At 40.8% G+C, this 26,688-nt stretch overlaps 2 protein-coding genes, 1 long non-coding RNA gene and 2 other non-coding genes across 5 annotated transcripts; 1 reads left to right on the forward strand and 4 right to left on the reverse strand.

Moving 5' to 3' along the window:
* Positions 1 to 2,126: 2,126 nt before the first annotated feature.
* ncl (nucleolin) lies at positions 2,127 to 9,478 on the reverse strand. Its single transcript, XM_036522519.1, has 16 exons — positions 9,294 to 9,478; positions 8,133 to 8,240; positions 7,757 to 7,895; positions 6,952 to 7,113; positions 6,646 to 6,795; positions 6,199 to 6,366; positions 5,989 to 6,072; positions 5,673 to 5,796; positions 5,201 to 5,337; positions 4,942 to 5,068; positions 4,556 to 4,692; positions 4,120 to 4,252; positions 3,838 to 3,983; positions 3,526 to 3,652; positions 2,827 to 3,110; positions 2,127 to 2,546 (listed from the first exon to the last, which is right to left on the reverse strand). The coding sequence occupies exons 1-16, from the start codon at positions 9,309 to 9,311 to the stop codon at positions 2,485 to 2,487; spliced, it is 2,106 nt and encodes a 701-aa protein (XP_036378412.1). The 5' UTR covers positions 9,312 to 9,478; the 3' UTR covers positions 2,127 to 2,484.
* LOC118773858 lies at positions 3,336 to 3,468 on the reverse strand. Its single transcript, XR_005004769.1, has one exon. It is a non-coding gene; the product is annotated as a small nucleolar RNA SNORA75 (small nucleolar RNA).
* Positions 5,868 to 5,939, reverse strand: LOC118773860. The gene has a single exon (XR_005004771.1). It is a non-coding gene; the product is annotated as a small nucleolar RNA SNORD82 (small nucleolar RNA).
* Positions 9,479 to 9,587: 109 nt separating the features above from the next.
* Positions 9,588 to 22,276, forward strand: LOC118773590. The gene is made up of 3 exons (XR_005004735.1): positions 9,588 to 9,639; positions 11,236 to 11,335; positions 22,060 to 22,276. It is a non-coding gene; the product is annotated as an uncharacterized LOC118773590 (long non-coding RNA).
* nppc (natriuretic peptide C) lies at positions 21,833 to 25,586 on the reverse strand. Its single transcript, XM_036522600.1, has 3 exons — positions 25,394 to 25,586; positions 23,483 to 23,772; positions 21,833 to 22,110 (listed from the first exon to the last, which is right to left on the reverse strand). The coding sequence occupies exons 1-2, from the start codon at positions 25,484 to 25,486 to the stop codon at positions 23,506 to 23,508; spliced, it is 360 nt and encodes a 119-aa protein (XP_036378493.1). The 5' UTR covers positions 25,487 to 25,586; the 3' UTR covers positions 21,833 to 22,110; positions 23,483 to 23,505.
* Positions 25,587 to 26,688: the final 1,102 nt, after the last annotated feature.

Below are 26,688 nucleotides of genomic sequence, written 5' to 3' on the forward strand. Positions count from 1 at the left end.
CTGTTTGGGCTGGGTTAGTTCCAAACTTGTAAAACGAAGTTATTCGCTTCGGATATAAGCGTGGCTCTTTTTTCCTCAGTGCTTTTTTTTTAGTTTTAGCAAATGACATGTAGGCCTACTTAAGCTATTATACGCGTTAAAATGTGGGGTTCTGTTACCTTTTGCGGCTGTATGATTGTTTGAATAGTATGGTGCAGTTTCACGTAATGAATATTACGATTTAGTTATTATTAATTTCATTGACATTTGGTTTCACACGTGCTGTTTTGCCGCAGAGCAGGCTAATAATGGACATGATGTTTGGAACAATGTACAGTAACTTTTAACATGCAATAAAACTATTTACAGACTCCTGTATGGCGCCCGACCGAATATAGAAATGAACGAATCAGTGAGTCAAAGATTCGAATCATTTTATTGAACTGAACGAAAGGAACCGAATCACTAAAAAGAATCGAACACCACTACTGTCCTGTGATGTTTTGCACAGGTCAACTAGCGCTGGCGCTATCCTGAAAGACAGGTCATGTTCCGCTATAAATGCGGACTTTATGATTGCACACGCGGTCTTGGATGGATGAAGCGGCAGCAACTAGTGGCCACAGCTCCCGGCAACGTTGACGTCTATGAACCCGACCAGCTGCTTTGTTTGAGGGATCTGTATCATCCCGAGACAATACCTTTTGACGCTTGTCCCATACTGTATTTTTTTTTCGAACACACGGTGCAAAGCAGCGCCCGGACTCGTTTGTGACAACATGCGCCGAACGCTTGTCCGTCATTACCGTTTCCATCTAATCAAGCCTATCGCCATTTATTTTTCAACCCCTCCCCCCCGTTCTATTGTGCTTGTGTCTGCACCAACCTTCGCAAGTTTCGCTTCCATGCTCCCATCTATTTCATTACATGCTAGCCTATTATGCAGTAATCAACTGATACAGTCCCCCGCAAATACTTCCCGGTACCGCTTCACAGAAAGTTGAATTTAGTTGCAGATTGGATAAGAACAGTGCTCTCGTGCCAGTACGTCGCCTAAACAGGCTACCATTGGTTAAAACTCATCCGAGAACACACGTTAATGGTTGTTTTTAATAAAATTGCGCTCCGGTGTGGTAATATCACAGCCAGTATACGCTAGTAATAATTCATTGCCAATCTCTGAACGCCGAATTGCCGGCGTGGGGCCGGAGATCTTTAACCCACGTGTGCAGTTCCTCAGACTGTACTGACTGCATTCAGTAAAGCAGGAAGCCTGTGAACCCCAGGTGCTTGAGTAGGGGCAATGGCCGCATCCTGCATGCTCTGTCATCATAGATCCCATCATTGAACTTGACTAAGTAAATGTCTGATGCATGCCACAAGACCGGTTGAAAATGTCTCTAGGTACCTGTATTGAACAACATTCAGAATGAGACAACATGGGATGAACTAATTAAAAAGAAAATACGTACATAACATTGCACAGTGCACAGCAACACACCAGAACTTCCAACTAATCTACTCCAAAAGCAAAACATTAAAGTTTTAAACATTACTTTCTGAAAACAAAATGCTAGAAACACTTCTAATCATTACATCTTGGTGCCAAATAGTTTAGAAAAGTAAACCAACACTAACTCCATGTCAGTGAAACTTCTGACCATCAACCCCACTTCCAAAGTCAAAAGAAAATTAGACCATTTTTTGTTTTCTTTTTTAGAAATTTCAGCATTAGCTTTATTTGGATTTTGATACAGTTAAGTTCAAATGTTAAGACTACAACTTCTAGGCATGTTACTTGTTAAAAATCTGACAATGTTTATATATGTACAAGCTGCTATGTGCTTGGGTGGTGACACTTAAAACTACTAAAATGAAATCATTGACAGTAATAATTACCCATTACCCTACTTAAGGGTAAACTGAATGAAATCACACAGCGCTTGTAGCTAGCTCTCTCTCTCAGGACATGAGTTAGACCTCCAAAAGTTACAGCTGCCAATGCAAAACAAGACAGTACACAGATTAACAGAGATTCTAAATACCCAAGACTGTTTGGGTCCATTTAATCTTCCATTCATTATAATATGCTTTACACATTTACGGTAAAATTTTTTGCATTTACAGTCAACTAAAAAAAAAAAAAAAAAAAGGAAACAGCACTTTTTACAAAAGGTAAAATGAAATAATACAAATTGTCGCATGTACAACGTGTACCTAAACCAATGGCGCATTTTCATTAGGTGGGTTGCCAATGCATTCCATTTTACTCCTTTGGCAAAGGGGGGAGGGGAGGGACAAAAAAAAGCATGACAATGCACATGGGCAACAGACATTTCAAGACTCTGTTCCCTTCAGCTACAGGGTATGGAGGGCCAAGGGGAATGGGCTAGGGCAGCCATAACATTTATATCATTGACACATTCTGGAATGTCCAAAAGGCTCTGTCAGCGCATGGAGAAATACAGGTGAAAAGAGTCCACTCAAAAATAAAAATATACAGATTTAATCATCAAACTTGATCTTCTTCCCCTGGGGCTTTGCTCCAAATCCACCGCCTCTGCCTCCTGAAACAAGGGGGAAAATAAATCAAAATAAAACCACAACACTGTTTGAAATGTGCTCAACGTTATCACGAATAGTGTTTGTTTCAAAAATGACTGCTAACAGGGACCAAAAATGCATAAAGAAAATAATTTCACCTGTTACTACCAATTCAAAAACTTAAAGTATATGTCTTGAGGCCTGTTGTTCACTGTGCATGGAAATTTAACTACTACTACAGATGGCAAGAGAAGAAATAAGGTGCCCAAGAAGTGGATGAACAGACTAATCAAAGGGCCTTACCTCCAAAACCCCCGCGGCCACCTCCACGGTTGCCTCCTCGTCCTCCCCTGAAGCCGCCACCACCGCCCCTGCCAAATCCTCCTCTTCCGCCTCTGCCGCCGCCTCCACGGCCTCCAAATCCTCCAAATCCTCCACCAAATCCGCCCCTGCCACCACGCTGACCCCCTTCACCCTTTGGCCTGGCATAGTCCAGGGTGACTTTGTTGCCATCGATCTCGCAGTCCTCCATGGCCTCTTTGGCTGCCTTGCAGTCCTGCTCACTTTCAAAGTCTACGAAGCCAAACCTGCAGGAGAGCAGCCGTGAGTCACTGAGGGAGAAAATTTGCCACCACTGCGGCTCCAGATCTCTGCTGGACCACTGATGGGGGTTAAAAATGACAACACACATCATATCTATGCTCAACTGCCCAACTGTGACTGCACATTCCCAGATGATCCCTTAAGAGGCTTTCCCATTCAAATAGCCGTTATTGAATACTTTTGTCTGATCATACAGGTCAGACTGCAGCTGATGTTTCACAACTGACAAAGCAAACTCCCACAAAATGGGTGGCGCCAAGCAGTCAGGCTGTGGTTTGATCTACTTCTCGTGCGAATCCAAACACCGCCATCAAGTGGGCGGAGAGGAGCTCATGAGAAGACCTGAGGTCAACCCCGACAACTTTAGTCCTAAGTTCCAACTGCCCCCTGCAAGCATACCCTTTGGAGGATCCTGTGTCCCGGTCTGTGACGATTCTGGCAGCAACAGCACCCTCAAAGGAGTCCTTCAGTGTCTGATCGGTTGTGTCCTCTGACAGACCTTTGACAAACAGGGTCTTTGTTGGGCCTAGAAGCACAGAACAGAAAACCAAGTTTGACACCTGCCAACTTCACACCAAATAAAAGTTACACCAATGCTGCAAAATGCCATCAGGTTACTGTGGCCTTACATAGCAAAGGCATAACAGGTAGCTAAAACACAAGCTGAATCTGAACAGAAAAAGGTCTTCATGTCCCATGCTGAACTCTTACCAGAGTTTCCTCTGCCCCCTTCACTTTTCTGACCACTGTTCTGGCTGAACTCGAGTCTGATGGTCCTGCCCTCGATCTCAGAGTTGTTTAGCGTCTCCAGGGCTTCCTTTGCATCGTCTATGCTCTCAAACTCCACAAAGGCGAATCTACAGTGAGAGAGCACGCAGAAGGTAAGGCTAACAAAGCAATCTCACATACAAAATGCAGTACTTACATCACTTCAGGCAGAATGGCTCTAGGCGCTTATCCAAATTGAGCTGTAGCATGAGTTCTTCTACTCACCCCTTTGGTCTGCCATTGTTCTGTGGTATTCTAATGGAGACTGCCTTTTCAAATGTGCTCTGAAGTGTGTCTTCTGACGCGCTGTACGCCAGGTTGTTCACAACCAATGTCTTGCTTGCAGCTGCTGCAGCAGCTGTGAAGTGGCAGGAAAGGGGAGGGTCAGTGTGCTGCTAGTCATTTCCAAGGCTACTCATATCCCAACTTTAAGGACCAGATCAGTACTTGACTATCTTTAAAATCCCCACATCGTATCGGAGTAAATAAAATCTGCATCATATCCAGTCCGACTGAGAAGACCCAATTCTGAAGAACTGCTGCCGCAATTAAGATGCAACCACTAGTGCTCTGAACACACAGCTTAACCCAAAACTCAGAAGCAATGGAGAAACTGGGCAGCTTCACCACATTAAAAATGGAGAAAGGAAGTTCACTTTACCTGAGGACCTGGCACCCTTTTGACTCTTGTCTCCTGTGTAATCTACAATGATGGAGCGGCCCTGGACGTCTGCTCCCTGCGCTTCTCCCAGCATCTTCTCAGCAATAGCCTCTGTCTTGAATTCTATGTAGGCAATGCTATCAATGGAAAGGACAGACTTCATTGTAAAACGCAAAGTGCAGAGAGAGCAGCCCTGTTTCACATTTAAACACTAATCACATGTACAAGGACCAGTACTCTTAACTTCCAATTGATTCTTAAAAGCCAGTATACATTTTGCTAACTTCTGTTGACACCCCACCCGCAACTCCAACACCTTAACATCTCACATCTGTCCTCCAAAACTGAAACCCTGGTGGTGCACACTGCCAAGGTGAAATGCTCACCCTCTGTTGGATCCATTCTGACCAGGAGGTATTCTGATTTCAACAGCCTGGTCAAAGACCTCCTTCAGGTCCTCTTGTGTTGCAGAGAAAGGGAGGTTCTTCACAAACAAGGTGCGGGCGTCTCTCTCTGTGGGGACAAAGGAGCTTGGGTTTGTCATATTGTCGTATTCTGTAACATGAAGGAGCATAAAGGGGCAGCAATTTTCTCACAGGTGCAGCTAATACCAGAGAGACAACAGCTAACTAGGGTGAGACTAACCTTTTTTCCCTTCCATGGAATTTTCTTTGCTCCTAGCTTTGTCTAGTTTCATTTCCTGACCCAAGAACTTCTTTCCATTCATTTTCAGAGCCTTCTGCAGATCTTCTTCTGTAGCAAAATCCACATATCCAAATTTCCTGCAGTGAACAGTGACAAATCAAGACTGGATTTAGGAGGTGTTCAACACAGGCAAACCTACAGAAAAAGCTGCAACAGCATAAAAGTTGTATCACTCTACAGAACAAATTTATGGAACTACATTAGTTTAACAATGAAAACAAAATATTGATCACAAAACTACAGACAATTTTAATCACCCCTGGACAAAGAATTAAGGACTTGACCATGGTTTACAAACCAAGATGCACCCACCCAGAGTTTTGACAATCCACCCACCCGTGATGTTAATATGCAATTCATTATACACAATAGAATTAACACACACACACACACACAATACTTAGATACTCACTTTGATGACCCAACCCTGACATCCTGGACTTCAAGGTTCTTCTTAGAGAAGAAATTTGCCAAGGCCTGTTTGATTTCATCAAAGTCCTTGCCCGTGTTCAAATTACCGACGAAAAGACAGAACCCTGAAATTTTTTTTTGAACAATTAAAATGCAATGTCGATAACTCCACTAGTCAAACTTAAACCTCTGTGCTACACATCAGAGTTCAATAAAGGTAACATCAAATACTTCAGTATTAAGTCCCTTAATGCTCATCACTTCTGTAGCCACCACTCCACTGGACTTCTTAATGGCAAGAACATTAATGCCCTTACCTTCACCCTCTGTTCTGGCCTTCTTGGCTGGAGAAGTCTCTTTCTTTGATTCTGCCTTCCTCTTTCCAGGAGTCACAGCTGATTCTGAGAGACAATGGTACTTTAAGTTTGCGGAAAAGAAACGCATTAAACAACACTGACATGTCACAAGTTTTATGCCCCATTCTCTAGGGACATGAAGGCTGAAAGGTCTGTTCTGCAGTTACTCACCCTCTTCGCCACTCTCCTCCTCATCCTCGTCATCTTCCTCATCATCGTCGTCATCATCATCGTCTTCATCGTCATCTTCTTCTGATTCCTCCTTGGCTTTCACCATGCCTGCTTTCTTTGCCTTGGCAGCAGGAGCAGGTGTTGTGTCCATCTTCTCCTCCTCAGAGTCTAATGTGCATTAGAAACGTTGTTATATCCCTTTCTTACATTTACGAAAGACACCGAATGCTCAGATACAAATTCAAATAGGTTCACATCAGATTAATGAAGACTGGCATTAATACACTTAAGAGTATTAAGTCAATTTCTGTTTGTTATACATGCCTCAGTCCAAGCAAACTGCATTTGAACTGCCCTCCCAGCCAAGCACAACTGTGCAAAACTGCACAAGTATACCTTCCTACCTGGGGAGAACACAGATGACTGACAGGAAAAACCCATCCTCACCTTCTTCATCGTCATCATCATCATCGTCGTCATCATCATCATCCTCCTCTTCAGACTCCTCCTTAGCAGGAGCCGCCTTCGCGGGAGTGACCTTCACAGCAGGTTTGGATGGAGTTGCCTTCTTTGGGGGAGGGGCTTCCTCCTCTGATTCTTTACCCAAAGAGAAGTGTCAGGAGAACACTTATCAGGAGAGGGGAGGATTTTGCTTTTTGGGGAAAGGTGACACTGAAATTTTTACTGATAATGATTTGGGGAGCGGGATGACAGTTTTCACCACCATTTTGCCACCAGTGAGGCCGGTCATACCATCATCCTCATCGTCATCGTCGTCATCATCATCGTCATCTGATTCTTCAGCCTGTGCTGGGGGTGCTTTCTTTTGGGGAGCAGCCTTGGCAGGAGTGGCTTTTGCAGGGGTGGATTTGCCTTTCTTTGGGGGAGGGGGAGCCTCCTCCTCTGACTCTTCCTCTGAAAGGTAGTGCAACAGCTAAATGACTGATTGGCCCACAAGTCTTCATAAAGCCCACCGCTTCTAATGAGTTGGCAACCCATGACTTCAACCACCAATTTCAACCACCTTCATTCATGGCACATGAATTTGAACTATCAAAGCACAGCAACCAATTGGCCAGGAACAGCATTCACATCTATCAGATAAAAACTGGTACACAGGACATAATTTTATCTGTTTTATCTAACCCTTCATTTTGAACAGCTGTGTCAGCAGCAGGACAGAATTTTCACAGCAAAATGTCCAAGCTTCCCTGACCTGCACTGACTACGAAATAGAAGGTCAAATGGCATTCTGCTGCTCCATACACAACCTTATTTTCATTAGCTATACATTCATTTTGGCTTGAGGCTGCAGCAAGTGGATTCTTTTACACTGAAAAATTTGTGAGCAGCACTTGGCCCTATCCGCAGGATGCTTATGAAAAAATGCAGCCACGGCAACAGGAGGGCTTGAGGGTTTCATTTTGCGACAATGCATTCCCCTGAACTACTCTCCACATGGTTACTGAAGACCCCAAATTCATAATCATTACAAATGAACAATTCGGACTGGACAGCAATCATGTGGAAATCCTTCACGTGTTAAGTGATTTCTTACCAGAATCATCATCCTCATCATCCTCATCATCATCATCATCATCTTCGTCATCACTTTCTGCTTTTTTTGCTACTTTTCCATTTTTAGCTGCCTTGACTGGGACAGCATTCTTCTTGGCCACTGCCTTTGGTGGCGGTGCCTGTGACATGAGAAAATATAGTATATCAGATACAGCTAAAGCATGTAATCATATTCATACTTTTACACAATTAAATACTGTAAAAATAAATGAATAATTTATTACTAAGGTATTTTGCACAGTATGTACACTACCCATGACCCTACTGAAAGGAAAACTGTAAACCCAACAACTAAACAGGTATATGAGAATCAAGGCTACCAAATGACTGCGTGGGAATGTAATTACTGATACTACCTCCTCTTCATCATCATCATCCTCACTGTCTTCTTCACTTGACTCTTCCTCGACTTCTTTGGGGGGTGGTGGAGCCTTCTTCTTGGGAGTAGCTTGTTTCTTCGCGGCCTGGATAAAACCGAAAACTGTGTTACACTTTACACTTCTCATATATCTCAAAGTTGCTCGGTAATTAACTTTAGCTATACTCAAGAAGGCATTAAATGTACCACATACAACAAACCCACTTCAATTCAAATTAGCGACTAAATAAGAAATAAGGCGTTCAGACAAACGTTAATAAAATGCCTTCGTCAGACTGGTCACAGCAAAGTTGCAAAACCATGTCTGGTTAGCTAGCATTTAGCTGGTACAAGCTAACCCGCGGCCGCATGTGGCGTTAACAAACCCACGTGGTGTTCGTCCGCTCGCCAACTAGTGAGCTACGGCCTAGTAGCGTCCCTCTCCTGCACCCATGTTTACGAAGTAGCAAACAAGGCATGTTAAAAATACAGTTAGCCAGTTAGTCCGTATGGCAAACATGTCGATTAAAAGTGTTTCAACCCTGTAAATTGCTCTAAAGTTGTTGTAAATTACTCAAAGAGCAGATATTCGCAAGTCGGCTCGCTCGCCTTGAACGGGTACGGAAGTTGAACTTTCGTATAACGCTAGTTAGCAAAGCATGCTATTTAATAACATTTTAAATTTCAACACATTTCATTAAAGGAGCACACGGAAACATATAGAACCTTTTTTTAAAACAACCGGGAAACATGGTTTTCAGGAACATATGCTCATCCCGAGAACGCGCATACATGGCCATTTTGAGAAGCCAGAAGGCGAGTACACTAGCTAGCGACAGTGAGTGTAATGAAAAAATAGAAAGGAAAAAACATGGCTGATCACTAGAAATCTGGGTCGACTAAAATGTAACAACTCTTTATTTTCATGGCTGGTCTTTCCACACACTTAGGTATCCGTCTTGTAGTTAATAATCTAACTACAACAGGCAGCTCAGTCGAAACCTTTTTATCGACATAATAATCTTATTCCAGCGCATTTGTCCCGAGCCATTTTCTCTACAACAAACCCGAGCACAGGAACTTAACAGTTCCCTAGCAAGGAGATATCACAAGCTAGCAAAAATGTTTTAGATGGTAATTTCCATAGGTTGCTTCTTACCTTTGCCAGCTTCACCATGATTTTGCTGTGTGTGACGTTCTGCGATAAAACACGAATAACAGACGGGAAGAAAGGGTGCAAAGAGAATTAAATCTACACGTGGCCCTGCCCGGACTAAGAGGCTCTAAGGGAAGAAAGACGGTACGTAGGACGACGCGGGGGTTACTTTCCTGTACTGCGCGTGCACTTATTCTCCTCCCACATATCTGTTTCGTCCAGTCAAAAATAAGAGATTTAAATCGTGCCTGCGCACTGCCTTTGCGTGAACGCGGTTAAGTATCTCATAAACAGACGCGAATGAATGGACGAATCAGCTTGTCTGAATCACACGTTGTCTTAGCCAGAGGTAAAACGTTTAAATGTGTACAATTTAGGTCTCTTACTCTTCTACGCGACTTGTGATTTATTTGTGGATCCGGGATAAGTGTCATTTTCAATATCACGGCTATACGCACAGTTTTAACGGTCATTATTAATATTTAATAGTGAGTGAGCGTGTGTGTTTGTTTTGGGTAAAGTTGTTGTAATCAGACAGTATTCGGGGTATGTCTTTTTAGCATTAAAAATCGTTGTAAATTTTGCCTGGAACTAACTAACTTTTGTGACCTAAGGCAGTTTTCCTTCCTGAACTCTTAGCTGATCACTTTCTTGTACCGCGCAAGTATTTGGTTCCATGCCACGTGCTCTCTACAGCTGTGTGTATTCACCACGTGCTGAATTGTCCTTAAGTTTAGCGTGACTCTGGGGAAGTCCGCATGAATAGTGTGCATTGAGGGCAGTACATTACAATACTTTGGCGAACGCTGTTACCCAGAGTGACTTCCAGTACTAGAGTAGTGTACAGTACGGTGATCAACGAGTATGGCAAGCGTTTCTATGCCCTTTCCGGTAATTTACACGTTTTGTTTGATAGACAGGTTGAAATAGATTATTTTTATTTAAATGGGAGTTATGCCGAAACGTTTTTTTGACCGTACAATCCTTTATTTAGCGTCTTTTCATTTTTGTCAAAGTTCACCCGTTCCATGAAATAGCTAGCAGTAGAGAGCTCGTCATGTTTAAAAAGATACGTTGTTGTTTTTCTTTTCATTTTTGTTATTTTCCCCAAAAGCAGGAGAGATATCCCACTTAAACATCAGTAGTTGCTTACCTTGGGTATTATAACGATTGATTGATTGATTGATAAACCCATCTTGATTACATTAAAAACGGGTTCTTTTCTCTTCCGATGGCTATTTATTTATTTATTATTTTTTTGAATGAGAAGTTTTTCCAATAAGGTGGTGTTTTTCAACCACCTGTGCATTTTTATTTGTTAAACATGTACACTGTGTTTTATATTTATAGTTGCACAAATAAACTAAACTCAATTCAGATCTGTATTTCTAATTTGAAGAGAAAATATTGAAATATATTGAACTGGTTTGTCCATTTACTAGCAAACAAGTACATACAACTATTCCTTACTTCACCAAAACCTTCCAGACACACACACACAAAGCATAGAGGATGTCCACTCCATGGTAGTGTTGAATTAAAAGTGGACTAGGTCCTACTTAAAGACCTGGAAGTGAAACCAACATTTAGAGTCGCTGTAATCCATGTTGCAGACATTGTATGTAAAGTCATCAGTGGTTTTATGAGGTGATTGAAAGGTACCTTCAAAAACTTAACTGCACAATGGGCAAATTTTCATTTGGAAATGCATATGATTATTTTGAAAAAATATATATCAAAAGGAAAGATTGCACTTTCACAATAAAGTTATGTCATATTAAATTAACCCTTATTTGTAAAACATGTTAAATGTTAAAACAAATGTATTTTTATTGTTATTGGAAGTTTCAGTTATTAAAAGGAGAGTATGTTGTTATCCTCCTGCTGCTGTGTCTCACTATTCCCAGTGTGCAATAGCACATTTTGTCTGGTATGTTTGTTTCAGCCTTTCCTCAGTAATGTGCATTGGCTCAGTCCAGCTCCTGTTCAGTTTAACAAGTACCACTCCTGACACCCTGAGACCTTCCCAGACCTCTGCATTACAGGTGGGTGGATTGTGGCCCTCCCATACTTATATTTTGAGGGCCACCTGGATGCCTTAAAGAAAAAGCTTAAAATTCATCTTTTCAAGCTGTATCTCTAGCCTGCCTTCCTGCCTACCTATGTCTATCTATTGTATTGATTGCTATTTTCATTTAAAAAAGCACTCTACACTAGCCTAGCACTTAACTTTGTATCTTACTGACCTCTTGTAATACTTTGCGATAACTACTCTCAGCGTAGTGATGCACTATTTGGAAGTCGCTCTGGGTAAGAGCGTCTACTAAATGAAGTAAATGAATATTATCGGATCTCCTGTGAAAGGTGTGAAGACCCAATGCTGTAAAACACTCATTCTCAATCTTGCTCCTGGGGCCGCCCTGCTCCGCACGGTTTCCATCTTTCCCTGCTCTACCTACCTGACTGAACTGATCAGTGGCACTTTTGATTAGCTGAGCACACCTGATAGAGCATGTTAATCACACTAATTTCAATCAGGTGTGTTGGGAGCAAGGATAGATAGAAGATATGGAGGACAGGGGGCCTCCAGGAGTAGGACTGAGAAACATTGCTGTTAAAACAAATCAGATAAAGGACAGAACTTTGGTTACATGTAACTAGATGTCTTGATAACCATGTTTTCAAATTGTATAGAATGATGAAGATTAGAGTTCAGTGAAATGATTTTAATCCTTGTCTGTCACTTTGGATGAAATTTCCTGATAGTGGAACCCTTTATGAGTATATATGTGCATTAGAGGGTGATGTGCTATTTTGTTTCAGGCTTCAACTAAACTGTCAGGAGACATCACCACCTAAAACCAACAGGTGACTGATGTATTAAATTTAATTAAAAAAAAAACAAACTATAGGGCAAGTGCTTTTTAAATGTTATCAATAATTCCTCTGTGACAATTTAATACTATGAGTACTGATTAAGCAATGATATTTTCTATGATTAATTAGGATAGGTAGCTAGCTACAGACTTCAGTCACTGACACTTGTGCTGGAAATGCGCTTTGTGCATTCTTTATAGATTAATGGAGTGTAAATATCAAAAGTAGCACCTAATGAAATGGTGAATGCCCTACTGTACACACAGAACTGTGGGTTCCATTGGGAGCAGAGATTAACATTATCAGAATAAGAGTGGTAGAGAAAAAACGTGGGCAGATCCCAGAGATTTTGTGTTAATGAAAATATTTAGTGTTAAGGGAGAGTTAGAATGGGGTAGCACTGATTTTTGAAGAGCCTCTGTTGACACTGAGAAGCTGAAGCAGAGATTTGTCAGATTATATAGTGGGAGAGGTATGAGAGACAGGAAGCAAAGCAACTTTGGGTAGCACATGATATTTCTATCCCTCCCATGGAAGATAGGAGGATGTGCTGCTATAATGTGTTAGAATGCTTAAGGGAGGACCAAGAAATGTCACAAGAGGAGATACTGGAGGCTCCAGGAGGATCCTGTTGTGGAATGTAAGGCCTCATGAACGGATGGAAGAGCTTTCTCCATGAAGTATCTAGCCCTGACATTAGTGTGCTTTGAGTCCTGTATGTTCAAGAGAAGATTGGATATATATTTTTGGATCTTGTGTTTTGGTTGTGGAGTGGCTTGGTTTGACAACAGATGGGTCAAGGGTGTTTTGTTTGTTTGATTGTTTTTTTTTTTTTCTTCACTTTTTTGAGAAGAGGTGTGGGGTGTGCCTGTTTCAGCCAGAGGTAAGAGAGGCATTAAAGAGGAAGGAGATGAAAGGCAGTACATAAATATAGATAAGGAAAAATAGCTTGAATGAGGCAGGATAGGATCCAGAGTGTCTGAATTGGTTGTGAAGCAACAGAAGCCAGGAGATGTCAGTCTGAGTAGAAGAAAGTGGAAAGAAAGGGAACACCTGGTGAGTATGGAGGTTTTGTCAAGCAGTAGGCTGCAGTTTGGATTTTAAAAACCTTTGGCTGGTAGCTAGGCATGCAACAGTACATTTAGGTCATGATACTATACGTTTAGTGAAAGGGAGGACACGGTAGGAAATTATCATGATATTATCACGGAAAAAAATGCTGATCAGAAAACAAACATATAGTATAACATGATTGAACAGGTTCTCTTCTTTTCTTGGTTTCATTGTGGGGGTGTAGAGAAATTCGTGAAACGATATATTTCAATACAAAAATGTGATGACATGCATCCTGAATCTGAAAAATGTCTCACGATATCAGCGTCATTCTGTTTCTTCTGATTATGGTACTGATCTCTACAACACATCCAAAATGCACTCTTCGGTCTAATTACATTGTCTGATCAGCAGAGGGTGCAATAAATAAATCTTAAACCATAGTTGCACTGGAAAGCACAGTTTGAATGTGGGCATATGCTTTTAAAAATTGTTTTGTCATTTATTTTAGTAAATCTTTATAACAAGAGAATCCATTATGCGCACTTCTAACAATACATTTTGTTTTGAATATTGACGTTTTGTACATCTCATACCTCACATTTCATACCTTTCCATAAACAGGGAATCTTGTTCAGTCATAATTAGTGTCCATTCAAATTTTCCTCAGAATGTCATGCCAGTATTGAACAGTGACCTCAGTATTGTGTATCAAACCAAAGAGAGCTGAGTATATCGTTACACCCCTACTTTATTCAAACCCTTGTCGTGTCATTCCATAATTGGCTGAATTTGAGACTGAAATTAAGAAGTTGTATTGATTAAATACAACTTGTTGAAAATAGCTATGAAAGGTGTAGCTATCGTAATGACATACTGTTGCTATGGTAACATTCCTAGCATTAATGTGCTGCCAGATGAGCTATCTAGCCAGTGAATTGAGCTAGCTGACAAGATGAGTTTTAAGACAGATATGTTTATTTCATACTTTACACAACAGAGTTCAGTTGCTGACCTACTACAAGGACTACTTCTTGAAAGAGATAAACGTTTCCATTTTAGGTAACTTAACTTACTTCATTCATTCCCATTTGTGTGGAATGGATATGTTACAATATTTATGTTTGTATATGTTGTTATGTTAATATATTTTTTGGAAAAAAAGTATATCAAGTTCTAGCCAGTTTTAATCTAAGTCACGTGGTAATTTGATTTCTCATAAATTCTAAACTCTATGAAACGTTTAGTCAGTTCCTGTTTCTGCAGATTCGATATTATGATATTTCGTCTGTTGCTAATTGATAGCAAATACTGTATGTCCTTGAACACCTTAGAGCCAGCTTCACTGACAGCGGAAGAAGGGGGAATGTGAAAGCAGAGAACAGTTTTCACAGGGGGAAAGGGAAGCTTTAGCAGAAGCGATGGATGGGGAGAAGGCTGATTCACAGGGGATTACGTCAGCGGTGTTTTGGATTCCCCTCTTCTCTGTTAATCGTTGTTTGAATCTTTCATCGCGGTATCGCAGCAGACAGCCATGAGCTGGAGGAGGATGTTCTTGCTGACCTGGATGAGAGAGAGCAGAGTGTCCAGGGTTGATAATAGTTTAGAAATGAGTGAACTAGCACAGATAAGAGTGAAGGAGTAATAGTGGAGAGGGTTGAGGGAGAGGAGTTCTTTAGGTAGTGATGGAAAGTGTCACATAACATGGTTGCTGTATCTAAATGTACAGTTTACTCCTCCAAAACATCCAGGGCCCTCATTTATCAACATTGTGTAGAAAAAGATCTAAATTGTGTCTTATGAAATTTAGAATGCCCTAAAGCACCAGAAGATGCAGATTTATCAAACATGTGCAAGCATGTCATATATGCACACCAGAAAGTAATCTGTGTTGATAAATACTTATTGAACTCCATGCTTGTACACAGTCCTAGTCATTTCCATGTAAAAACTTCCCCAAATAACCACATATGGTAAATAAACATTCTTTTAAAGGCCATATGGAAATAGGCTATGGCAAAAATGTAAGATAGTATAAAAGTATAGCTCAAAGAAAGAAATTTAAGAAGAGAAGCTATTATATAAACAAAAACAGAGGTGCTAGTTACTGAGACTGTGTCCAATTACTTAATACAGACATGACAAACACGCATAAAAATATTGCCTGGGAGCATGCCTTTTGCATGATATGACAATAATTACACACCTGCCTATATAGGCAAAATGGCAATTCATTCAAATCCACATATTATCATTGTCGATGTTGAAATGTATGCAAAGTTGTATCTTGTCTGTTTGCTTGCCATTTTGAGGTTTCCTTATTTTACCACTTGGTGCCATTGTAGCAACAACCTTTTAGTATAAGAACTATGCGCTTGCGCAAGGTTGTTCTGTCTGTGCAGGTGAGAAGGTGAAGCAAGAGTACAAAGTATGCTAAATTGTCCTAGCTATCGACTTGGAAGGAACTGTGTTAATGTTCTCTTATCAAACAAACACTATCTGTTTTTCCATCTAATACCTGTGACCTTGGCCATTACTAACATTGATAGAAGACAGAACAGCACATTTTTACCTATATTACATCCGTACGCATGGTCAGAGCTGTGTGTAACTTTATCTCAAGCAAACATAGAAACTGATAAATCTCACATTTTGTTTGTAAATGATTGTATGCATAGATTTGTGCATACACAACATTGATGAAGGAGGAACCAGGACCCTAATCAATTTTGTGTAAGGACTGGACAACTTTACTCTGAGTAACTTCCTATTCCTGTACCATTGTCTTCTCTACATCTCTGCATCATTTAGCGTTGTGAACTACCAAATCCCTCTGTCTACCATGGCGGTGATAGGATTGTCAGGTGTTGCCCTGAACTGTTTTGCCTCCTATCTTTATGTTCATTCTTACTGAATCACCTGGATCTCTTTCAGGAGCTGTTCCCCAGTGACTATTGTTTGGGGCCCTTCTTTCCTCCCTTTGCATTACCACATGCTTTGCTGACATTTCTATTTGGATGTAAAACCATTAGCTCAAACTCATTTCCTCTAGGACAGACTTACCCTGCTTACCATCTAAATCTCTAAGAGCTCTTGATATAAGGAGTGTTCTGTGCTGTTCCCCACATAGACCAAAAAGTGTACAATAGTCTACTAATGATGCCATGCTCTCTTTCACAGAGCACAGTGCTTCAGTACCTATGTCCACAGAATGTTTTTCTTCAACAACATTGTAACAATACTCCTATTTCTAACCACCTGCTGTACCCAGCTTCTGATCCAGGACAGGTCTGGTCCCACATAAACACTGTGATCTAAGATAATTTTGTTTTTTTAGATCATTATAAAGACGTACATTCTCTTTAGCATGATGTTGGTAGTAAGGGTAATTGCGAGGTACCATGTTTCTGGTAGAGGAATGTAGAAGGCATGGGTGGAAGGCCTGCTGCGAGCCCATTGAGGTGGACTGCAGGGACTTTACAGGGCAGTCTCTACATTGGACACTCAGTCTTGTTGGCATTAGAGGGTTGCAGGAAAGAGGAGCCACCAAGAACATCATCGAAGCTGTAGAAAAAGCAACAAGGTGGCTGTGGATCAAGAGGGGTGATCCATGGTGTAGCACACTACTTGGACACAACCCAGGGACTGATCACTCCTGGCTGGGTCGCCCAGGTGAGGGTGTCTGATGATGTAAGCCCCGAAACACCCTATGACCCTGGATTCATCACTGATGATGTGTCCAAGTTGCACCATCTGGTGTTTCAAGAAACTGCTGTTATGTTTTTCTATTACCTTTTTTTTTTAAAAACAATTTTTCATTTTGATGTAATTTTGCCTATTCTGCACTTGTTGTTCATGTTGCACATGTGCTATACATGCCATGTATCATACCAATATAACCTTGTAAATCCCTCTGGGTGAGTGCATCTGTAAAATAAATAGCACGATAAAGGAAGAGAGACTGGGACAACACAGAGGAGAGGTAACATCCTAGAGCTGAAACTGAGTGACAGGGAGCCTTGAAGTGCTGTTGTTTGCTATGAATGCAGGGACCAGTTGCCTGGCAGCCTTGTGCATTGGAGGAGACTTGGATAAAGGAAAGGGTAAAGCTGTGGGATAAAGCCAGTGGTTGGACACTGTCTTCCATATACATTTCCCTGCATTCATTAAAAGGCATCAACTATGTTTGAAAATGGGGTTGAAGGTCAAGGAAGCAGCAGGTGTTCCAAGAAATGTTTTATCCTTTGTCAAAATTGTAATATTGTAACCACAAGAGGGCAGTATGGTTACATAACTAACCCAACAGTGATGGTTTGATTTACTTTTGTAGACACATGAAAGTATTCTTAACATTGAAGTTTAATAAGAGATGCTTTCTTTTAAAAGCAAAACATGAATAAATCCTAGGACCCTTATTCAGTATTCAGCCTGTATTCGGGTTTTATGTCTGATATAATTCATGTTAATCTATTTTAATATAGCATTAATTTGTATTAATCAGTTATTATAAATTGTGTCAGATTCTTACCAATTTAAAACTTTTACACATACCTGGGAGCTTATGCTTTAGATTTTATGTTTTTTATTATTTTTTCAAGCTTTTGAAAAGCAGTGGCTTGCAGCATAATTAACCATAGCAAAGTAATGGGTTTAACTGTTAGAAATAGATGATATAATAACCACAGCATGTGATAACTGGTCCAAAGTGTTGGCATGCTGTACCTGAAAGGAAAATCCACTGCCTCATGTTCAGAGACACAACAGCACCCCTGCTGTTAAAGCAACACTAAAAAGGTTTTTTTAGAGGACGTTAGTGGATATGAGCTCCATAAGCATGGTGGAATTCTGTTGTGATCACACCAACAGCACATCATACCCATTTTCTTCTGATTATGCACAGTTTCTCCCAAAGTTGTTGATTTCAACTGCTGCCATTGCTTACTTGGCCTTTAGTACTTCCCTACTAAATATATTTCAGTGGTAAATATGTATATTTCAATGGACATAATGTTGCATGAATTGGATTCTAATATAGCAACATATTGGACAATCTGTCAGTGCAAGAGCAGTGATGCACAGAATACTATGAAGGCTCATTCTACACATAATTCTTAATTTGTTTTTATTATTTAAGGAAAATACATAATTACATATTTTACCATGAGCATTTTTTATCTATCAGGGCACAGCTTTGAGCATGAAAACATAGGAGTAATAAATGCTATAGCCACAAGGGGACAGCATTGTTGAATGAAACAGGAGGCATTCAACATTTGTCACTCAAAGAGAAAAAAAAAAGTATGTCTCTATTTTTCCTCTACAACTACACTCTATGGACAAAAGTATTTGGCCACACCTGTTTTTCAGGGTTTGGGCTAGGCCCCTTATCTCCAGTGAAGGGCAATCTTAATGCTTCAGCATACCAAGACATTTTGGACAATGCTATGCTTCCAACTTTGTGGCAACAGTTTGGGGAAGGCCCTTTTCTATTCCAACATGATTGTGCCCCAGTGCACAAAGCAAGGACTATAAAGACATGGTTTGATGAGTTCGGTGTGGAAGAACTTGAGCCCTGACCTCAACCCCATCGAGCACCTTTGGGATGAACTGGAACGGAGATTGCGAGCCAGGCTTTCTCGTCCAACATCAGTGCCGGACCTCATAAATGCTCTACAGAATGAATGGGCACAAATTCCCACAGAAAGACTCCAAAATCTTGTGAAAAACCTTCCAAGAAGAGTGGAAGCTGTTATATCTGCAAAAGGGGGACCAACTCCATATTAAAGTATATGTATTTGAATACAATGTCATTACAGTCCCTGTTGGTGTAATGGTCAGGCGTCCAAATACTTTTGTCCATATAGTGTATGTATGACATTTGATTAATGAGTTTAAAACATTTTCTGCAATATTAGTCTGTTTGATACCAAATACAAAACCAGCTGCTAAAATCTGTTAATAGAATGTAGCATCAGTTAAAGGAGCACCTTATGCTTACTGAGGTGCAGAATTTCGGTGAAGGGACCCAGAGGCACTGTACTTTTTGCTGCTAATAGTTAATCCAGGCTAGCAGACAAAGGTTATGTTGTTGCGGTTTTGAGGCCAGAAAAAATGACACCTCTTTTCCCCATAGCTCCTTCCCACACAACCAGATTAGCTGGTCAGTTAGTTCAGTGAGGGTAATCCTTTCATTCCTTTACTCTCTGGAGTCAGATGGTATGCACTATAAACCCTCTGGGCTTCACCCATTCTACCTTCTCAGGACCAGAGTTCTGCAAACCTAGTTAGTCTTCCTCAAACAAAGCCAAGAATATGTTTTTTCCCCTCTTGGTGTGGTATAAATATTGCTGAATGCTACCACTAGCCATGTGGAAAGGTGGTGGGTTCATATATTTCTCAGGAGTCCTGAAAAACCAATTCTGTGCAGAAAGGCATTAAAGGGGAAGATGGTTACCTGCCTATGCACACACATAGATTTCAGCTGAATCAGTACAATGTGGGGTTGCCTTCCAGAACCACCTTTACCTTTCCCGTGAACCAGCAAATTAGTCTTAACTGTGTCAGCTACCAACGTCAATATTTTGTATTTTGCCAGGCTGTGTTTTTCCGGTCTGGTCCTCAAGTGAAATGACCCCTCATGGACCCATCACGCATGGCAGGCCTAGCTTTGTGTTTTTGCACACTCGAGCGTGCTCCTGATTGGTTGGGGAATTACAGTCCCAGCATGTTGGGAAAAACACTGACCACAGCACTTTAGGTGGGAAGTGTCAGCCTGATACTGTGTGCTGCCTGACTGTTATGTGGTCCTGAAGAAGACTGGCAGTAATACCTGCAGCAAAGTGCTCTTCCTGCATCATTGTACCAACACTGGCCTGTCGGGATCATGCGTACCGTCAATACACCATTAGGACATGGTCGTCTGCGTCAACAGACTTGAGCATGTGCTGCGGTCAAGCCCAGCCCCTGCAGTTTCAGACAATGGGAGTGGCCTCTGCTGCCCTTTGCTGTTGCTCCAAAAAAAAGGTAGAGCATAAGGTACTCTGTGCCTCCAGAATCCCTGGTGAAGGTCCCAAATCCAACTGTAATCATGCGGTACATGTTGCTATTCTGATGACTGGGTTCTTCTTCCCCTTTGCTGTGTATTGATAAATATTCAAATGAAATACTGAATGATTTATGAAACTCATTTCCACACGTCGCGGTTATTTTATCTTGTGCAGCAGCATCAAACAGTCAGCATATTTAACACAGATTATTAATCCCTGTGTCTGCACATATGATGTAGTTACTGCATAGTCGCAAAGATTGATGTGATATGCAGGGCCAGTGCTATGGGGGTGCTTAGGGGTGCGCTGCACCCCCAGAACGGACCTCAGTGCACCCCCATTTGTCTCCTTATATCCTGATGTCTACATAGCATTTATTGTGTTTTTTTTAAGATATGATGTTTTGTCCCCTCCCATGGATTGCAAGTGCACCCCTTCTGTATTTTCTCCTGGCACAGAGACTGGTGATATGTAAAGTTATGAAGCCATTTTTATTGTTAGATTTTCCCCCCGTAAATTAAAATGACGGTTTCTCTTCTGAAATTAAACATTTTGCATTTGATAACATATTATCGATGTTTTGATAACATTTGTTACAGCATCGTTAGGATTTCTTCGCTGATGAGAAGCATTTTTGAATTGACTGGGTCTAGAATTAAAAACTTTTATTTTTGGCACAGTGCTGCCCTCTAGTGTATAAATAGCTAACTGCTGCAGACCACCTTTTATATTTCACAGTTGGAACAGACTGAGACACTTAACTGTTCTAAAAATCACGTGACCACTTCATAGCTTTTCACTGTTGATGTAATACTTTATATCATTGTAAAATAATGAAGTGTATTCTAAATTATAAAGTTCTTATTCTTTTTATCTTAATCTTATTTCCTAGACTGTCATCTGTGTTGCTTCCACCTCTCAAATTCATGTTCATCATGGTTGCAATTCTGCAATACTCATGCATGTCACATCCCCTTGCCCTAAAAGGGAAGCAGATGGTCACTGTTCAGGTGTGATTGATAGGAAGCTTGAGTAAAAGAAGTTTACAAATAAGAATGTTATAAGCCGTGCTTAAAAAAAAAATCTCTGAAACGGCTACATATGGTTTGTTTCCATGTATTTAAAAATGTCCCCTCCTCCCCACAAATGAAGTCATTTATGTACGTTTTTCAGAAGCATCAACATTCATTACATCAAAGCAAAGGAATTAAGCATACAACTACAGCAGACGTCTCAGAATCCATGGCTTATGCTGTAACTGCATCTCTCTATTGCTTGGCACACAGAAACTCAGGTCAGATTCCAGCTTTCCCCACAACAAACTCGGAAGAGACTCAAAAGTGCATGTGGAATGTGTTTTTTTTTTCTTTTTTAAAACATTTACAGCTATTTAAGACAAAAAGTTACAAACATAATTGACCTGCAGTTTGCATCCATTTCAAAAAATGTTACATAAATAAAACTCATATTTATAAATATCTCTTTTATAAACATATAAATAGTTTTTTAAAACATAAATACATTTATGCAGGAATGAAGTACATGAATGTACAGCAGCAGCGACAATATACAGCTTTTGCGGTTTTAGTTTCTATAACATTGTCCACCGTCTTGTAGTGTGTGTGTGTTTGTGTGTATGTGTGTGTGTGTGTATGTGTGTGTTCTTTTTTATGTTATACATGTGATTTTTTTTAATCATTTTGTCATAGTCTTCAATAATGCTGGTTATGGTGGGTTTTTCGTACCGAAAATCCATATCTTGAATAGAGATGGTATTTTCATATTTTCCTCAGGTGAAAGCCAACTAAAGAAAAGTTGTCCGAACCCATCGTCCACTGAATGTTCTGAAACGAAGAAAGAAAATGTGGTGAGTCTGTGATTCCACACAAAACATGCAGGCAAAAACAATTTAGCTACTGTACAATACAAGGTTTCTATTCTACTGTTGGTAATACGGTAGCAACTAACAGTGCATGTTGGCCTAACTAGCATTTGTAGCAGTTTGTTCTCCCTTTGTATCCTTTCTCTCTTATTCCTGAAAGCCGACACTGACACAGTGCTGTTATACCATGTGAACATGTTTTCCCATTATTATCCAAGACGAGGGATGTAGTGCTGCCTGACTGACGCATGTAGTCACTCTCACACAGCCAGTCACTAATGTGACTGGTGGTGGCACAACAACAGCCTGCCACAGTGTTATTGGTGGCTATTAAAGCACGTTGCCCTGGGCCCTGTCACGTCACCTGGCTTCCTTGTTGCTTCAGTCTGCTCAGACCTATAATTGTGTGTATTTGTGTCAAGGGCATGGATTTCCCAAAACACTCCCGCAAAATAACTCTGATAACAGGTGGGTGGGGGCATGGGCGCACAAGCTGCGCTAGCTCCCACGGGGGGTGTTCTACGACTCATTCAACTTTGTGAATCACAAAGTGAGGAGTCTGCATCCTCCGCTGCCACACCACTCTTACTCTCTCAAAACCTCTCACACAACATCCGAATCAATGTTTGAACAGTGGTCTTAACCTTGATACAGACACAGATACAGATACAGTCTTCATTGCTTTAACTCTCGTCAAATCAGGGCCTTCCGGGATACAGTGCCATAGACATTGCAGTGGCCTCACACCATCATTCCGATGTGCTGACATTGGAATTGATTTCAGTCTAACTGACTCCTTCTGGCCAAATGGGTTGTTAGGTTTTTGTGTTCTTCTACATCCTGATCAACTGTCAAAGAGAAAACAATCTTTTGAGAGTGGTATATGTTCACCACTAGCTGAAGGACAAGCTTAAACAACCCAACTCTGGATGTGTGAGGGACATTTGCTGGTAGCATTTTTTCTGTTTACTTTCAAATTACTTTATGTTTCTGGTGGCAGGCAACAAAGTTCTGATCAACATATGTCTGACAAGTGACACATCAAACTGAAGTCAGAGATGTGCATCCCCAGGGGGAATTTGTGGAGAGATGCAGTGGCAATACCGTTAGCTCAGAAGAGTGTTAAACCCAGTGACCCAGCGAACTTTGTGTGACTCCTCGATAGCCTGACCTCTAAACAGTTTATCAAATCCCTCTGGCTGATGCAGGGGATTGTATGGGGATGCCTGTTACAGCCTACTCTCTCACTAGTTTGCGCTGTAGGGTGCGGGCCAGCGGCGGTCCCGCTCCATGCTGAGAGCTTGGTGCATGGAGAAGCCGTCGGCTGTACTCACCACTACACGTAGCTGCCGCATCCCTAACAGCCCATGCCGCTTATGGTGCCTATCCTGTCCATTTTGTGGCCAAAGCAGCCACTCCGGGATGATGAGGCCCCCTTCTTCGTGCCCGATTTGTGTTTCCGTACATTGGGCTGGTCGTTGAGGATGCGGGCCCACATGCCCTTGGCCCGTGTGTCCAGCCGAAGGTCCCGCAACAGACGCACCCTCGACCTGATGTTCTCCAGCTTCCTTTCCCCCGATGCCAGATACTCAGAAAGCTCTTCCCCCAGCAAATTTCTAAGAGACTAGAGACAGAAAGACCCATCCCTGCATTAGAATTTTCCCCCTTGACTTTGTTCCAAGCCAACACCTGATGCTATATATATATATATATATATATATATATATATATAAATATATACATATATATATATATATATATATATATTTTTTTTTTTTTTTTTTTTTAATTGTATATAAGTTCAGTCTCTAATGGTTGACAGACACTGTACTTAGAGATGCGTATGTATCTAAATTTCCTTTAAAACAGTATACAGAAATATACTGTTGTTGCAGATCTTTCTTCTCTATAAAACGCAAATTAGAATATAATTGCTGTGGAATAGCAGATATTCTAGGTTATAGACGATAAACACCTTGCACAATGTAAAAGGACGGTTTTAAACAAACCACGTCTTCCAGTTAATTGCTTCACAAGTAAGCCGAATGTTTAAGAATGATGGGTTGCAGACAACCCGCGTCTTATTTTGCCGAGCGTCTTTCACTGAAATACAGGTGCTTGCATTTTAACCACGAATGGTGAATTCGCGGTTTTACCACACCACGTTTCCCCCACATTGTGATTACTGGGGATACTGTGCGGCCCGTTGTCACGCACACTTTTTTAATGATGTTTGTCATTTTCGAATGAGTTCTCTGAACGTTTCATTGGACAGACAGCGGCGGCGGTGATATGTGCCTGCTGGTGGCAGTGCGCTGCTTCAGCACCAAGATCCCACAAAAGAGGCGAAGAGTTTTTTTTTTGTTCACAAATACACAGTAAAATAGCAAGTGATTCCCCCTCTTAAAAATAAAAGTTGCTCTGGGTAAGAGCGTCTGCTAAATAAAAATGCCAAATTGTAAATACTCTGCTAAATGTGAATATACATTTAGGAACCACAACAAATCTGCTGTAATCCATGCCTCTGGTATGACACTCCGTGCGTTTTTTATTCCTTGTGCGGTACCTGACTGGAAAGGGGAAATGATGAATGATTGAATGAATACGCGGGGGAAAATAACTACGACGAAGACTAATTGTAATGTGGAAGAAAATCCCGTTCACGAGATAAATTTAAGAAAACCCCGCGAAAAGCGTACTTCTACTACATTACAATAATAGTGTGTCCGATGTTCATACTAAATATAACTCCACTGCATCTATGAACAATCAAAAATATAATTCATTTTGGTATGTGTTCTTTACAGAGTAGAAAACCAACTCGAAATACATTTTACGATTATTGTCTCCTTCTGCACTGTCCGGTTAGGAAGACTTTCCCTAAATCGGCTAATCTACTACGGTGCCTTCATTTAAGACTGTAAAACCTATTTTGTGAGTACAAAGAAGATAACTAACCCAAAACATAGCCAAAATGAAAAAACACAGCAAATTTAGTCCAGTTCCATTTTTGTTTATCTCCTGTACAGTTTCTCAAATATTACCATGATGATCTTAAACACTAAATTGAAACAAATTAGAGGTAAATCAAGCAGTAATACAGTGCAAGTTGGTTTAATTTGGCAGCTCGTAGAACTTGTCGTTAATTAATCACAGAAAAAAAACAGTTAATTCCTCGATTGCCCAAAGATGTGTCGTCCTTCCAGTTGCTGTGTATTGGCGCTCATACATACGAGAAATCTTACCTTTTGTTGTTCCTGCGTTAAAGGCTTTGCCTCTATGCTGACTGAAAGGAGGGTCATCAATAGTCCACAAGCCACCCAATGGGAGATGTTCATTCTGATCTGAGTTTTAAAGTTGTTTCCCCTCCGCGAAAAGTCTTTAGATCGCTGACTGTTTTCAACGGATAGGTTCTCGGCTCCTTCCCTTACTCCAAGAATCTCAAGTGCTTCTCTGACTCTGTAATACACCATTCACTCTTTTTATAGCTAACTACCGGTGATGTCATAGCAACCTGCGTAATGGTGTACCCCCCCACCCACCCCTTCCTTCACACAGCGCCAATTTTTTTCTCTCTTTACCTGCGTTTGAAAGAGGAGCGTGTAACGCGTGTATGTTCATTTAAGTCTGATAGAGGGCAAACTGGGTTATCAAGTAACGAGAATACTCATAGTAACGGTGGTTGCATATGATTTCAGTATCAACATGATCTGAATGATTTTCTAAATGAATGAAAGCACTACATTGAAACAAATTCAAACGGCGTCACACTAAAAGTACATAAACAGGTGTTCCTTTTACAGAGTAAAAGTGTTTGGTGGATTATAATAGCAGTCAGATGTTATTGAATGGAACGGATCGGTCTGAGAACCTGCGAAATAATCTAAGCTCTTTGCGCCTCAGCCTAAAATAAAACTGCCTACGCACTATGTCCGAAGCACAATGTGTAGTATTTATTGCGCAACCAATTTTCTCCAATCGATTGGATTATTTTCCATTGGTGTAAACATCACAATTCTTTCCCATACCACCTCGTCGACTTCTAAATGAAGCAAATTGATTACATAAACGCACGGGCGTTTCAAGTAAATCAATCTGCTGGATCCATTTGCTGGATTATTTCAGTTCTTTCTCACAATATCTAAGGGATGTACACGAAGTAAAGCTTGCTGGTGCTGCAGATGCTAAGAACTAAACATTAACTGTACCATAATGGAATATAGAGAGGCATGAAATGTATGTTTGTACGATATGCATCGCCGTAGTGTAAAATTAAAGAACCTGTTGCGCAAGAAGAATACAGAAAATAAAATATGTTGATGAAATATTTCAGTTGCTTCAGAATTGTGTTTCCTTTCATTCAAAGAAAATGAAATAAACGGTTGAGAAACAGTGAGCAGTCACTGACATCGTCCAATAACTCCAAACGTCCAAGTTCTGTTGCTGGAATTGACCGTTTTGTGGCGGTTTATGCCTAGTATAATTTGTAACAGTGTGAAAATGAGTTAATTGAATTCCTATGATATGCAAAGGTAAATTG

The sequence above is a fragment of the Megalops cyprinoides genome, chromosome 2 (genome assembly GCF_013368585.1).
Source record: "Megalops cyprinoides isolate fMegCyp1 chromosome 2, fMegCyp1.pri, whole genome shotgun sequence".
NCBI lineage: Eukaryota > Metazoa > Chordata > Actinopteri > Elopiformes > Megalopidae > Megalops > Megalops cyprinoides.